The 13,660-nt window shown below is 47.1% G+C and overlaps 1 protein-coding gene across 1 annotated transcript in view; it reads left to right on the top strand.

Moving 5' to 3' along the window:
* Positions 1–13,660, top strand: part of MCCC1 (methylcrotonyl-CoA carboxylase subunit 1) — a 62,199-nt gene that overhangs the window by 17,044 nt on the left and 31,495 nt on the right. The window contains exons 8-12 of the mRNA XM_073674980.1: positions 9,431–9,542; positions 10,021–10,102; positions 11,546–11,673; positions 12,490–12,673; positions 13,196–13,305. Of these exons, the coding sequence (XP_073531081.1) occupies positions 9,431–9,542; positions 10,021–10,102; positions 11,546–11,673; positions 12,490–12,673; positions 13,196–13,305 (616 nt within the window). The remainder of the gene's footprint in view (positions 1–9,430; positions 9,543–10,020; positions 10,103–11,545; positions 11,674–12,489; positions 12,674–13,195; positions 13,306–13,660) is intronic.

The raw sequence follows: 13,660 nt of genomic DNA, 5'->3' as shown, positions 1-13,660 counted from the left end.
AGTCATAATCTGAAAAACTCACTCTTTTATTAAAGTGTCTGTACATGCGTTTGAAGTTCCCACTATGTTTTAAAATAGGTCTCTGTGAGGGGTGTACTCTATTGCCTTTCCATTTATAAACCTCTTTGTTTGCATAGTCCGTGGAGTCTCTTTCAAACTTGCTCTTTTTCATGGCTATTATCTGGTTCTCCAGATGTGAGATTTTCTGTTTGATAGAGATTCCAGTCCTCATAATATTTCGAGGTCGGACAAGCATTAATACTGGATTTGAATTTAAGAATGTCCACCTTAATGGCTGAAAGTTTCTCCTCTTCATAAGAAATTAATAATTTCATGAGTTGAAAGGAGCACTCATTGAGGATATCATGCCACTTAGTGTTGAAGTCATCCCCAAACATATGTCTGGCAATCTTTATTCATAAGCCACGTGGGATCATTGGTTTATCCAGATATGTTTGCAGAGTACTGTAGTTCTATCCCACCACATTTTCATTTCCTTAATTAAAAGGTATTCTAGTGATTTCAGGTGTGTATCTATATCACTCAAGGGTAGTTCTGTGTTAGGTTCATTTAAAGAAAAAATTTTTGCAGCTTTTTCTGCGTCTGCGTGAATAGTCCTCAGAGAATGGAAAACTCTTGGCTGTGTGCCCACGATATGTTTTTTAAGCTTTTCCGCAGCGGCAAAAATGCTGCAGAAACGCTTAAAAAAACGCATGGTAGAAGGCCTGCCATGTCCCCCAATGATAATCCGCATGTGCTGTGCACATGCTGCGGAAATTTCCGCTGCGGATTATCATTTTGGAAAAAAACTCAGCACTACCAATTATTTTGCGGAAGTGCTACGTTTTCGCCGCCATTGACTTGCATTAGAACGCGCCAATTCCGCAAGACTGCATCTGTACTTGCGTAATTGGCGCGTTCTAATGTGTGGATGGTACCCGGGTGTAGAGGAGAGGAGAGTCTCATCCACACCCAGGTACTATTAAAAAAGCTGTAAAAAAAAGAATAAAATAAAAAATAAATATATATTTACCTTCCGGCGGCCCGCGCTGTGCTCCTCCTTGCTTCCCGGTACTTCACGATGGAATGAAGGACCTGCGCTGACATCAGTCATGTGACGGGTCACGCGACGCTGACGTCGGCAGGTCTTTCACTCTACCGCTGCCGGGACCAAGCGAAGCAAGACAGCTCGGGCCATCGGAGGGCAAGTATATATTTATTTCTTTATTTTTTGACATTCTCTTGTTCACACTATATAAATCCATGCCGGTTGCATGGATTTATATAGTGTGACCAAGTTGTCAAGCACTTTCCAAGTGATGCTAAAATCGCTTGTCAACCCGCATGCGGAAATGCATGTGAAGAACGCTTCACTTCCGCATGTCCCTGGCAGGAAAATGCATGTACAATCCGCATGCGTTTTTTTCTGCCAGGGAGATGCAGAAGCGCTCAGGAAAAAATCCAGAGCATTTCTGCATCGTGGGCACATAGCCTTAGTTGCAATATCCATTGTACAGGGAGGTTGTGACTTGATCGTCGGTGAATCAGAAAATAAACACCTGGCTTGCTAGTCAGTAGATATATGCTGAAATAGCGATATATATATATATATATATATATATATATATATATATATATATATATATATATATATATATATATATATATATATATATATATATATATATATATATATATATATATATATATATATATATATAGGCAGAAGTCTGTTAGCAGCAGGTTATTATAAGCATAGTATGGGAAGCACGACAGCACTAGAAGGAGCAAAATACGAAGAAGTAGTCAGCTCGCCGACTTGTCAATCCGAGGCACGGAACCAGCTGTGCGGCCAAGATCCAGGAAAAGGTGTCCACCAAGACTCTCTGCTTAATAATTTTCCATGTAAGTCTCCTCCTCTATGTGGTTTATGTACCTCTTCAATTCCAATAACTGAGAGGGATGTAGTGTCCCCAGCTTGACACTATAAAATGTCGGGAAACTGCTGAGCATTTAGAGAGAAGTCTATTCTCCGCATCAGATAAGTGGCGTCTCACCCATATTTTTAAAGAGCCCATAGTGCAGCCCATGTATTGAAGCTGGCACATATTGCATGTGATAAGATATACAACATATGCTAAATTGCAATACAGGTGTCTGATCTTCTGTCACATAGGGAGGTGTGTGTATGGGAGGTGTCTGTTCTCCCTGTCACATAAGGAGGTGTGTGTATGGGAGGTGTGTCTGCTCCTCCTGGCACATGAGAAGGTGTGTGTATAGGGAGGTGTGTCTGCTCCTCCTGGCACATGAGAAGGTGTGTGTATGGGAGGTGTGTCTGCTCCTCCTGGCACATGAGAAGGTGTGTGTATGGGAGGTGTCTGCTCCTCCTGGCACATGAGAAGGTGTGTGTATGGGAGGTGTGTCTGCTCCTCCTGGCACATGAGAAGGTGTGTGTATGGGAGGTGTCTGCTCCTCCTGGCACATGAGAAGGTGTGTGTATGGGAGGTGTCTGTTCTCCCTGTCACATAAGGAGGTGTGTGTATGGGAGGTGTGTCTGCTCCTCCTGGCACATGAGAAGGTGTGTGTATGGGAGGTGTGTCTGCTCCTCCTGGCACATGAGAAGGTGTGTGTATGGGAGGTGTGTCTGCTCCTCCTGGCACATGAGAAGGTGTGTGTATGGGAGGTGTCTGCTCCTCCTGGCACATGAGAAGGTGTGTGTATGGGAGGTGTCTGTTCTCCCTGTCACATAAGGAGGTGTGTGTATGGGAGGTGTGTCTGCTCCTCCTGGCACATGAGAAGGTGTGTGTATGGGAGGTGTGTCTGCTCCTCCTGGCACATGAGAAGGTGTGTGTATGGGAGGTGTGTCTGCTCCTCCTGGCACATGAGAAGGTGTGTGTATGGGAGGTGTCTGCTCCTCCTGGCACATGAGAAGGTGTGTGTATGGGAGGTGTGTCTGCTCCTCCTGGCACATGAGAAGGTGTGTGTATGGGAGGTGTCTGCTCCTCCTGGCACATGAGAAGGTGTGTGTATGGGAGGTGTCTGTTCTCCCTGTCACATAAGGAGGTGTGTGTATGGGAGGTGTGTCTGCTCCTCCTGGCACATGAGAAGGTGTGTGTATGGGAGGTGTGTCTGCTCCTCCTGGCACATGAGAAGGTGTGTGTATGGGAGGTGTCTGTTCTCCCTGTCACATAAGGAGGTGTGTGTATGGGAGGTGTGTCTGCTCCTCCTGGCACATGAGAAGGTGTGTGTATGGGAGGTGTCTGCTCCTCCTGGCACATGAGAAGGTGTGTGTATGGGAGGTGTGTCTGCTCCTCCTGGCACATGAGAAGGTGTGTGTATGGGAGGTGTCTGCTCCTCCTGGCACATGAGAAGGTGTGTGTATGGGAGGTGTCTGTTCTCCCTGTCACATAAGGAGGTGTGTGTATGGGAGGTGTGTCTGCTCCTCCTGGCACATGAGAAGGTGTGTGTATGGGAGGTGTGTCTGCTCCTCCTGGCACATGAGAAGGTGTGTGTATGGGAGGTGTGTCTGCTCCTCCTGGCACATGAGAAGGTGTGTGTATGGGAGGTGTCTGCTCCTCCTGGCACATGAGAAGGTGTGTGTATGGGAGGTGTCTGTTCTCCCTGTCACATAAGGAGGTGTGTGTATGGGAGGTGTGTCTGCTCCTCCTGGCACATGAGAAGGTGTGTGTATGGGAGGTGTGTCTGCTCCTCCTGGCACATGAGAAGGTGTGTGTATGGGAGGTGTGTCTGCTCCTCCTGGCACATGAGAAGGTGTGTGTATGGGAGGTGTCTGCTCCTCCTGGCACATGAGAAGGTGTGTGTATGGGAGGTGTGTCTGCTCCTCCTGGCACATGAGAAGGTGTGTGTATGGGAGGTGTCTGCTCCTCCTGGCACATGAGAAGGTGTGTGTATGGGAGGTGTCTGTTCTCCCTGTCACATAAGGAGGTGTGTGTATGGGAGGTGTGTCTGCTCCTCCTGGCACATGAGAAGGTGTGTGTATGGGAGGTGTGTCTGCTCCTCCTGGCACATGAGAAGGTGTGTGTATGGGAGGTGTGTCTGCTCCTCCTGGCACATGAGAAGGTGTGTGTATGGGAGGTGTCTGCTCCTCCTGGCACATGAGAAGGTGTGTGTATGGGAGGTGTGTCTGCTCCTCCTGGCACATGAGAAGGTGTGTGTATGGGAGGTGTCTGCTCCTCCTGGCACATGAGAAGGTGTGTGTATGGGAGGTGTCTGTTCTCCCTGTCACATAAGGAGGTGTGTGTATGGGAGGTGTGTCTGCTCCTCCTGGCACATGAGAAGGTGTGTGTATGGGAGGTGTGTCTGCTCCTCCTGGCACATGAGAAGGTGTGTGTATGGGAGGTGTCTGTTCTCCCTGTCACATAAGGAGGTGTGTGTATGGGAGGTGTGTCTGCTCCTCCTGGCACATGAGAAGGTGTGTGTATGGGAGGTGTCTGCTCCTCCTGGCACATGAGAAGGTGTGTGTATGGGAGGTGTGTCTGCTCCTCCTGGCACATGAGAAGGTGTGTGTATGGGAGGTGTCTGCTCCTCCTGGCACATGAGAAGGTGTGTGTATGGGAGGTGTCTGTTCTCCCTGTCACATAAGGAGGTGTGTGTATGGGAGGTGTGTCTGCTCCTCCTGGCACATGAGAAGGTGTGTGTATGGGAGGTGTGTCTGCTCCTCCTGGCACATGAGAAGGTGTGTGTATGGGAGGTGTGTCTGCTCCTCCTGGCACATGAGAAGGTGTGTGTATGGGAGGTGTCTGCTCCTCCTGGCACATGAGAAGGTGTGTGTATGGGAGGTGTCTGTTCTCCCTGTCACATAAGGAGGTGTGTGTATGGGAGGTGTGTCTGCTCCTCCTGGCACATGAGAAGGTGTGTGTATGGGAGGTGTGTCTGCTCCTCCTGGCACATGAGAAGGTGTGTGTATGGGAGGTGTGTCTGCTCCTCCTGGCACATGAGAAGGTGTGTGTATGGGAGGTGTCTGCTCCTCCTGGCACATGAGAAGGTGTGTGTATGGGAGGTGTGTCTGCTCCTCCTGGCACATGAGAAGGTGTGTGTATGGGAGGTGTCTGCTCCTCCTGGCACATGAGAAGGTGTGTGTATGGGAGGTGTCTGTTCTCCCTGTCACATAAGGAGGTGTGTGTATGGGAGGTGTGTCTGCTCCTCCTGGCACATGAGAAGGTGTGTGTATGGGAGGTGTGTCTGCTCCTCCTGGCACATGAGAAGGTGTGTGTATGGGAGGTGTCTGTTCTCCCTGTCACATAAGGAGGTGTGTGTATGGGAGGTGTGTCTGCTCCTCCTGGCACATAAGGAGGTGTGTGTATGGGAGCTGTGTCTGCTCCTCCTGGCACATAAGGAGGTGTGTGTATGGGAGCTGTGTCTGCTCCTCCTGGCACATAAGGAGGTGTGTGTATGGGAGCTGTGTCTGCTCCTCCTGGCACATAAGGAGGTGTGTGTATGGGAGGTGTGTCTGCTCCTCCTGGCACATGAGAAGGTATGTGTATTGGAGGTGTGTCTGCTCCTCCTGGCACATAAGGTGGTGTGTGTATGGGAGCTGTGTCTGCTCCTCCTGGCACATAAGGAGGTATGTGTATGGGAGGTGTTTGTTCTCCCTGTCACATAAGGAGGTGTGTGTATGGGAGGTGTGTCTGCTCCTCCTGGCACATAAGGAGGTGTGTGTATGGGAGCTGTGTCTGCTCCTCCTGGCACATAAGGAGGTGTGTGTATGGGAGCTGTGTCTGCTCCTCCTGGCACATAAGGAGGTGTGTGTATGGGAGGTGTGTCTGCTCCTCCTGGCACATAAGGAGGTGTATGTATGGGAGGTGTGTCTGCTCCTCCTGGCACATGAGAAGGTATGTGTATTGGAGGTGTGTCTGCTCCTCCTGGCACATAAGGTGGTGTGTGTATGGGAGCTGTGTCTGCTCCTCCTGGCACATAAGGAGGTATGTGTATGGGAGGTGTGTCTGCTCCTCCTGGCACATAAGGAGGTGTGTGTATGGGAGGTGTCTGCTCCTCCTGGCACATGACGTGTGTGTATGGAGGTGTGTCTGCTCCTCCTGGCACATAAGGTGGTGTGTGTATGGGAGGTGTCTGCTCCTCCTGGCACATAAGGAGGTGTGTGTATGGGAGGTGTGTCTGCTCCTCCTGGCACATGAGAAGGTGTGTATGGGAGGTGTGTCTGCTCCTCCTGGCACATAAGGTGGTGTATGTATTGGAGGTGTGTCTGCTCCTCCTGGCACATAAGGAGGTGTGTGTATGGGAGGTGTCTGCTCCTCCTGGCACATAAGGTGGTGTGTGTATGGAGGTGTCTGCTCCTCCTGGCACATAAGGTGGTGTATGTATTGGAGGTGTGTCTGCTCCTCCTGGCACATAAGGTGGTGTGTGTATGGGAGGTGTGTCTGCTCCTCCTGGCACATAAGGAGGTGTGTGTATGGGAGGTGTCTGCTCCTCCTGGCACATAAGGAGGTGTGTGTATGGGAGGTGTGTCTGCTCCTCCTGGCACATGAGAAGGTGTGTGTATGGGAGGTGTCTGCTCCTCCTGGCACATGAGAAGGTGTGTGTATGGGAGGTGTCTGTTCTCCCTGTCACATAAGGAGGTGTGTGTATGGGAGGTGTGTCTGCTCCTCCTGGCACATGAGAAGGTGTGTGTATGGGAGGTGTGTCTGCTCCTCCTGGCACATGAGAAGGTGTGTGTATGGGAGGTGTCTGTTCTCCCTGTCACATAAGGAGGTGTGTGTATGGGAGGTGTGTCTGCTCCTCCTGGCACATGAGAAGGTGTGTGTATGGGAGGTGTCTGCTCCTCCTGGCACATGAGAAGGTGTGTGTATGGGAGGTGTGTCTGCTCCTCCTGGCACATGAGAAGGTGTGTGTATGGGAGGTGTCTGCTCCTCCTGGCACATGAGAAGGTGTGTGTATGGGAGGTGTCTGTTCTCCCTGTCACATAAGGAGGTGTGTGTATGGGAGGTGTGTCTGCTCCTCCTGGCACATGAGAAGGTGTGTGTATGGGAGGTGTGTCTGCTCCTCCTGGCACATGAGAAGGTGTGTGTATGGGAGGTGTGTCTGCTCCTCCTGGCACATGAGAAGGTGTGTGTATGGGAGGTGTCTGCTCCTCCTGGCACATGAGAAGGTGTGTGTATGGGAGGTGTCTGTTCTCCCTGTCACATAAGGAGGTGTGTGTATGGGAGGTGTGTCTGCTCCTCCTGGCACATGAGAAGGTGTGTGTATGGGAGGTGTGTCTGCTCCTCCTGGCACATGAGAAGGTGTGTGTATGGGAGGTGTGTCTGCTCCTCCTGGCACATGAGAAGGTGTGTGTATGGGAGGTGTCTGCTCCTCCTGGCACATGAGAAGGTGTGTGTATGGGAGGTGTGTCTGCTCCTCCTGGCACATGAGAAGGTGTGTGTATGGGAGGTGTCTGCTCCTCCTGGCACATGAGAAGGTGTGTGTATGGGAGGTGTCTGTTCTCCCTGTCACATAAGGAGGTGTGTGTATGGGAGGTGTGTCTGCTCCTCCTGGCACATGAGAAGGTGTGTGTATGGGAGGTGTGTCTGCTCCTCCTGGCACATGAGAAGGTGTGTGTATGGGAGGTGTCTGTTCTCCCTGTCACATAAGGAGGTGTGTGTATGGGAGGTGTGTCTGCTCCTCCTGGCACATAAGGAGGTGTGTGTATGGGAGCTGTGTCTGCTCCTCCTGGCACATAAGGAGGTGTGTGTATGGGAGCTGTGTCTGCTCCTCCTGGCACATAAGGAGGTGTGTGTATGGGAGCTGTGTCTGCTCCTCCTGGCACATAAGGAGGTGTGTGTATGGGAGGTGTGTCTGCTCCTCCTGGCACATGAGAAGGTATGTGTATTGGAGGTGTGTCTGCTCCTCCTGGCACATAAGGTGGTGTGTGTATGGGAGCTGTGTCTGCTCCTCCTGGCACATAAGGAGGTATGTGTATGGGAGGTGTTTGTTCTCCCTGTCACATAAGGAGGTGTGTGTATGGGAGGTGTGTCTGCTCCTCCTGGCACATAAGGAGGTGTGTGTATGGGAGCTGTGTCTGCTCCTCCTGGCACATAAGGAGGTGTGTGTATGGGAGCTGTGTCTGCTCCTCCTGGCACATAAGGAGGTGTGTGTATGGGAGGTGTGTCTGCTCCTCCTGGCACATAAGGAGGTGTATGTATGGGAGGTGTGTCTGCTCCTCCTGGCACATGAGAAGGTATGTGTATTGGAGGTGTGTCTGCTCCTCCTGGCACATAAGGTGGTGTGTGTATGGGAGCTGTGTCTGCTCCTCCTGGCACATAAGGAGGTATGTGTATGGGAGGTGTCTGCTCCTCCTGGCACATAAGGAGGTGTGTGTATAGGAGGTGTCTGCTCCTCCTGGCACATGACGTGTGTGTATGGAGGTGTGTCTGCTCCTCCTGGCACATAAGGTGGTGTGTGTATGGGAGGTGTCTGCTCCTCCTGGCACATAAGGAGGTGTGTGTATGGGAGGTGTGTCTGCTCCTCCTGGCACATGAGAAGGTGTGTATGGGAGGTGTGTCTGCTCCTCCTGGCACATAAGGTGGTGTATGTATTGGAGGTGTGTCTGCTCCTCCTGGCACATAAGGAGGTGTGTGTATGGGAGGTGTCTGCTCCTCCTGGCACATAAGGTGGTGTGTGTATGGAGGTGTCTGCTCCTCCTGGCACATAAGGTGGTGTATGTATTGGAGGTGTGTCTGCTCCTCCTGGCACATAAGGTGGTGTGTGTATGGGAGGTGTGTCTGCTCCTCCTGGCACATAAGGAGGTGTGTGTATGGGAGGTGTCTGCTCCTCCTGGCACATAAGGAGGTGTGTGTATGGGAGGTGTGTCTGCTCCTCCTGGCACATAAGGAGGTGTGTGTATGGGAGGTGTGTCTGCTCCTCCTGGCACATAAGGTGGTGTGTGTATGGGAGGTGTCTGCTCCTCCTGGCACATAAGGAGGTGTGTGTATGGGAGGTGTGTCTGCTCCTCCTGGCACATAAGGAGGTGTGTGTATGGGAGGTGTGTCTGCTCCTCCTGGCACATAAGGAGGTGTGTGTATGGGAGGTGTCTGCTCCTCCTGGCACATAAGGAGGTGTGTGTATGGGAGGTGTGTCTGCTCCTCCTGGCACATAAGGAGGTGTGTGTATGGGAGGTGTGTCTGCTCCTCCTGGCACATAAGGAGGTGTGTGTATGGGAGGTGTGTCTGTAAGGAGGTACTGTATGGACCAGTAAGTAGCATATGTAAGCACAAAGCGGCTGTTTTACATGATTCACAACTGTATAACCACTGTTCTGTTTTTATGCTGATAGAACATGATTTCTATCTATTAGTGAGTGCACAGCATTCTTTCTACTACATAAATCATTTTCCTGACTATATTTTGGGGAAAAAAACAAAAGATTATTATTATTATTTTTTTTTTTATGGTCTTATCTTTTTGCCATTCCCAGACATGTGGAAGTCCAAGTGTTTGGTGACCAACATGGAAATGCAGTCTATTTATTTGAGCGGGACTGCAGTGTACAAAGACGACACCAAAAAATCATTGAGGAAGCGCCTGGGGTAAGTCTGTCATTCTCCTGATACTAGGGGACTTCATAGAACTTGTCATCTATGGCTCAATTCTGAATAAACACTTCTTTACATATAGATTATTGCATGTCAGAGAATTATTGGTGTAAATAGATTAAGTACTGCAATAAACGTTCAGTCCTTTTGATATGAAGGTAGAAAAAGAAGTTTGTTTAGCTCGGTTATCATTATAATCATTGAAAAGGTCCATGATGTATAAGGCAGATTCTAATGGGTTGTGACTGATCCCATTGATTTGTAATGGATTTGTCAGGTTTACTTTTACTTGGAAACAGTGTCTTCTTCAAGCCTGTTCTGTCATCAGGATAAACAGATACCTGATCTAACTCAACCATAACTTCAGTATAAGTAGGGTCCCAGTTAACATACATCTTTAAGTCTGTGCACATGGAGGGTAAATATTTGTGGCGAGTAAGCAAAATTAATTTGTTTGTATTTCCATCTCTAGCCTGGAATCAGTCCTGAGGTGAGGAGGAAACTTGGAGAAGCCGCTGTGAAAGCTGCAAAAGCAGTGAACTATGTGGGTGCAGGTATGTCTTTAAAGGGGGTTTTGCTGCCTAAGAAGAAAAGTCTTCAGTCATTCTGTCTGCAGACTGCCGAATCAGCACAGTGTGCAATGCCTTGTTACAATTCCCATGTACTCCCCATACTAGTGTGCATGCATGTGATTTGCATACTTGCGGTCACATGTCGACTAGACTCCTGTGCTTCTCTCAATGTTCTAATGAGAAAAGCAGATAAGAATCTAGTTGGCATTTGATCACATACATGCTGTCCTGACTGCCCACTAGAATATTGAACTCCTCCTTATGATGCCAATCTGAATATGTGTTGTTATAAAGATGATGGTTTTGCCATCATGATGTGTTCATTAATATATGTAGGAGACATGCCACTATTGAGCTTTTAACTATTGTTTTGATGTATAAACAATAAAAGTATAGTCCTGTTCATAAGATGTTCTAGTTTTAGACGGTTTATTAAGAGTACCACTCTCATTTAGATACTGGGGCTTTAGACATTGGAGCAATTGAATTGAAAATATTGGCTGACTTTCTAAGGTGTCCATGTTTATGACAAGTCCTAGCACTAAGGGCTGATTCTGGAAAGTGCTTAGGTCTGTAATAAAGTTTAGCGCTAATAGTCACTTATAGGCTAGTGTGACCGCTGAGACGAGTGGTGATGCTTCATATGGTATAGGGTGCTAATAGTTTAGATTTACCCAGTGACACCTATAGGTGCACATTACAATTATTGTGCACTGTCAGTATATTAGTGGTGTTACTTAAATATACTGTCTATACATTCTAAATCAGCAATAATTTAATTGCTGTGACGATGTATCAGCAAGAATAACTGTTGCTGTAGTATACATTTAATCTGGCCTTATGAGAAAATGTATTTATTTGTGTGTGTGTTTTGTTGTTTTTTTTTGTCCTTTTTAATATAAATAAATATTAAAAGTTAGATTTTATATAATACTCTAATTGGATTTGACAGTGAACTAGATTAATAGTAGTTGGGGACATTTTTATATTTATATATTGTGAAAATAAGAATTTTCTTTTGTATATAACTATTTTTATAGGGTTGGACTTGATCACACTGTGAAGTTCTAGTGATCGTCCATTAATGTTGACAAGTACAGAAACGCTTCAAAGAGGATTTATATGTACAAACTGAAATAAAAAACGAAAGGGGCAACCTTTAGATACCGCCATGGTACATGTAATAAACAGCTGACAACCCCACTCATCAGCGAATGAAGGACCCACTCCCTCATTGGTGCCCAATACCAAATGATACCTGCATCTGAAATGAATGAAGGATGGGATCTCAATGGATAGTCTCCTTTCTGTCCTCACACCTCTTTACAAGGAGACTTTTTGCTCTCACCATAAATCCTTGTCAAAAAATACATGACAACTATCGCCCCGATTACATTACAGTAGCATCATAATTGTGTTTTTTAGGAACCGTAGAATTTATTATGGATTCAGAGCACAACTTCTACTTCATGGAGATGAACACGCGTCTACAAGTGGAGCACCCAGTCACGGAGATGATCACTGGCACTGACCTTGTAGAGTGGCAGCTGCGGGTGAGGCATATGTGTGGCTTTTTTATGGAGGAAATTCTGTTACGTGTGTTTGTGGGTATTTTTTATTAAACACATAGCATTCATGCATTGCCCTATACTGGTTTATAGTATAACTATTTACTGCTGCCCCGTATAGATAGGAAAAACAAAGATGAGGTTGTGAGCAGGCTTAGACTGGTGGACCTCAACCCTCTTTATGTAGCATTGCACTATGTGTAATATCACTTTTTTAGATATATCTTCAGCAGTTATCTGACAAGCAAATCCCTATCCTTTGATTTCTAGTTTGATTGCAAAAATGTAGTCTCTTTCTACTTGTACTTTAAAAATGTAAATCCGTCTTGGAGGCTCAAATGCAAATGTGAACCGCGCTGAAGTGTACATAGGGGTGGGGAAGCATACATGAGAAAGGAATATACTTATTTGTTCCATATGCAGTTTGCATCCTTTTAGCAGTACATTTCCCTGTCTGTTGCCAACAACGTTGATATTTGGGGCCCACATAAAGATCCAATCAGCCAATCGGTGGTATGATCAGAAACTAGCAATGTTCTGAGCCGCCAGTAATTTGTGTAATATATAGTGTAACAGATATAATATAGAGGTTTCATTTATTAGCGAGAAGTGAAGAGCAATCCATTACTAGGTTATGAGTACCTCTGCTTTCAGGTAGTGGGGTGTACAATTTATCTTGGCCAAATCTACTCCTTATCGGAAACCAGGAGGCATTTTCTATTACGCAGGATCAGGTACAATAACTTTCTTTTAATCACGTGATGTTTTTTAACACCTTTCATATTAGTACGGCTTTTTCAGGTAGCGGCCGGGGAAAGGATTCCAGTGACTCAGGGTGAAATTGCCCTGAATGGTCATGCATTTGAGGCTCGAATATATGCTGAAGACCCTAATAATAACTTTATGCCGGGGGCCGGCCCCCTCCTCCATCTCTCTACTCCACCAGCGGACATTTCTACACGTATTGAGACTGGAGTAAGACAAGGTGATTGCCTGAATTAATAGTTTTCTATAATACTATACTTGCATGTTTTTAATGTATTGTGACCTATCATTGATTAGAATTGTAGGATAATCCCTCAGTGTGTTGTCTCTGATGGCACAACCAGCCCGATCAGCAGACCTGCAGTAACTGACAGCACTATCCATGTCCCTGTTTAAGCGATTGAGGCTAGGTTGCAGTACCACACACAACCAGGTGTGCAAGAGGGGCGCTGTATCAGATATTACAATGTGATTTCCTGTCCTGCTGATTAGTGGAGGTCTGACCCCCAAAGAGAAGTCATTGATGGGTTATCCGAAGTGCATGATATCCATGTTATATGTCTGCAGATATTACTGTATCACAAATTATTGCAATGCATTTACTTTATAGAAATGAACACATGACATGATTAGCAAACAGTAGTGAATGTTTTGCTAGTTGTACAGTTCTTGCTCCTGTAAGCTCACTCCTCCATATCTTACTCCTCAATGTTCTGCTTTTCTCTATGTTCATAAACGATAGGTGATGAAGTCTCTGTACACTACGATCCGATGATTGCCAAATTAGTCGTGTGGGCTAAAGATCGGCAAGCAGCTCTTACGAAATTAAAGTATTGCTTGCAGCAGTACAATGTAAGTAGACGGTTTTAGAATCTTAACAAATATGTATAGCTTTTATTGCAAAATTTCAGCTTTTAGTCAACATTCAGACCTTGTGGGAGAGATTGTGGAAGAATGAACTGTTTTATTTCTGCCATACAGCAACCATTATCTGCATCATCACAACATGGAGGATTACGGGGAAGAGAAAACTCAAAAACTAAGGGTGCTTTCACATTGCGCTTATCTTCACGTTCAAGAGTCCCGTTGAGGCTTGTGTCCGAATCCCCCCTGCAAAACGGGATTCGGACATATGCCCTGACGGGGCCATAGACTATAATAGTGCATCATTTTCAGGCGTATACAGTTATTGGAAGCGGACACCCAG

This window comes from Phyllobates terribilis, unplaced genomic scaffold (genome assembly GCF_046119375.1).
Source record: "Phyllobates terribilis strain yellow unplaced genomic scaffold, ASM4611937v1 Scaffold_3__8_contigs__length_932513732, whole genome shotgun sequence".
NCBI classification, from domain to species: Eukaryota; Metazoa; Chordata; class Amphibia; order Anura; family Dendrobatidae; genus Phyllobates; species Phyllobates terribilis.
Note: the sequence above shows the minus strand (reverse complement) of the source record. Positions and strands in the feature narration are given on the sequence as shown.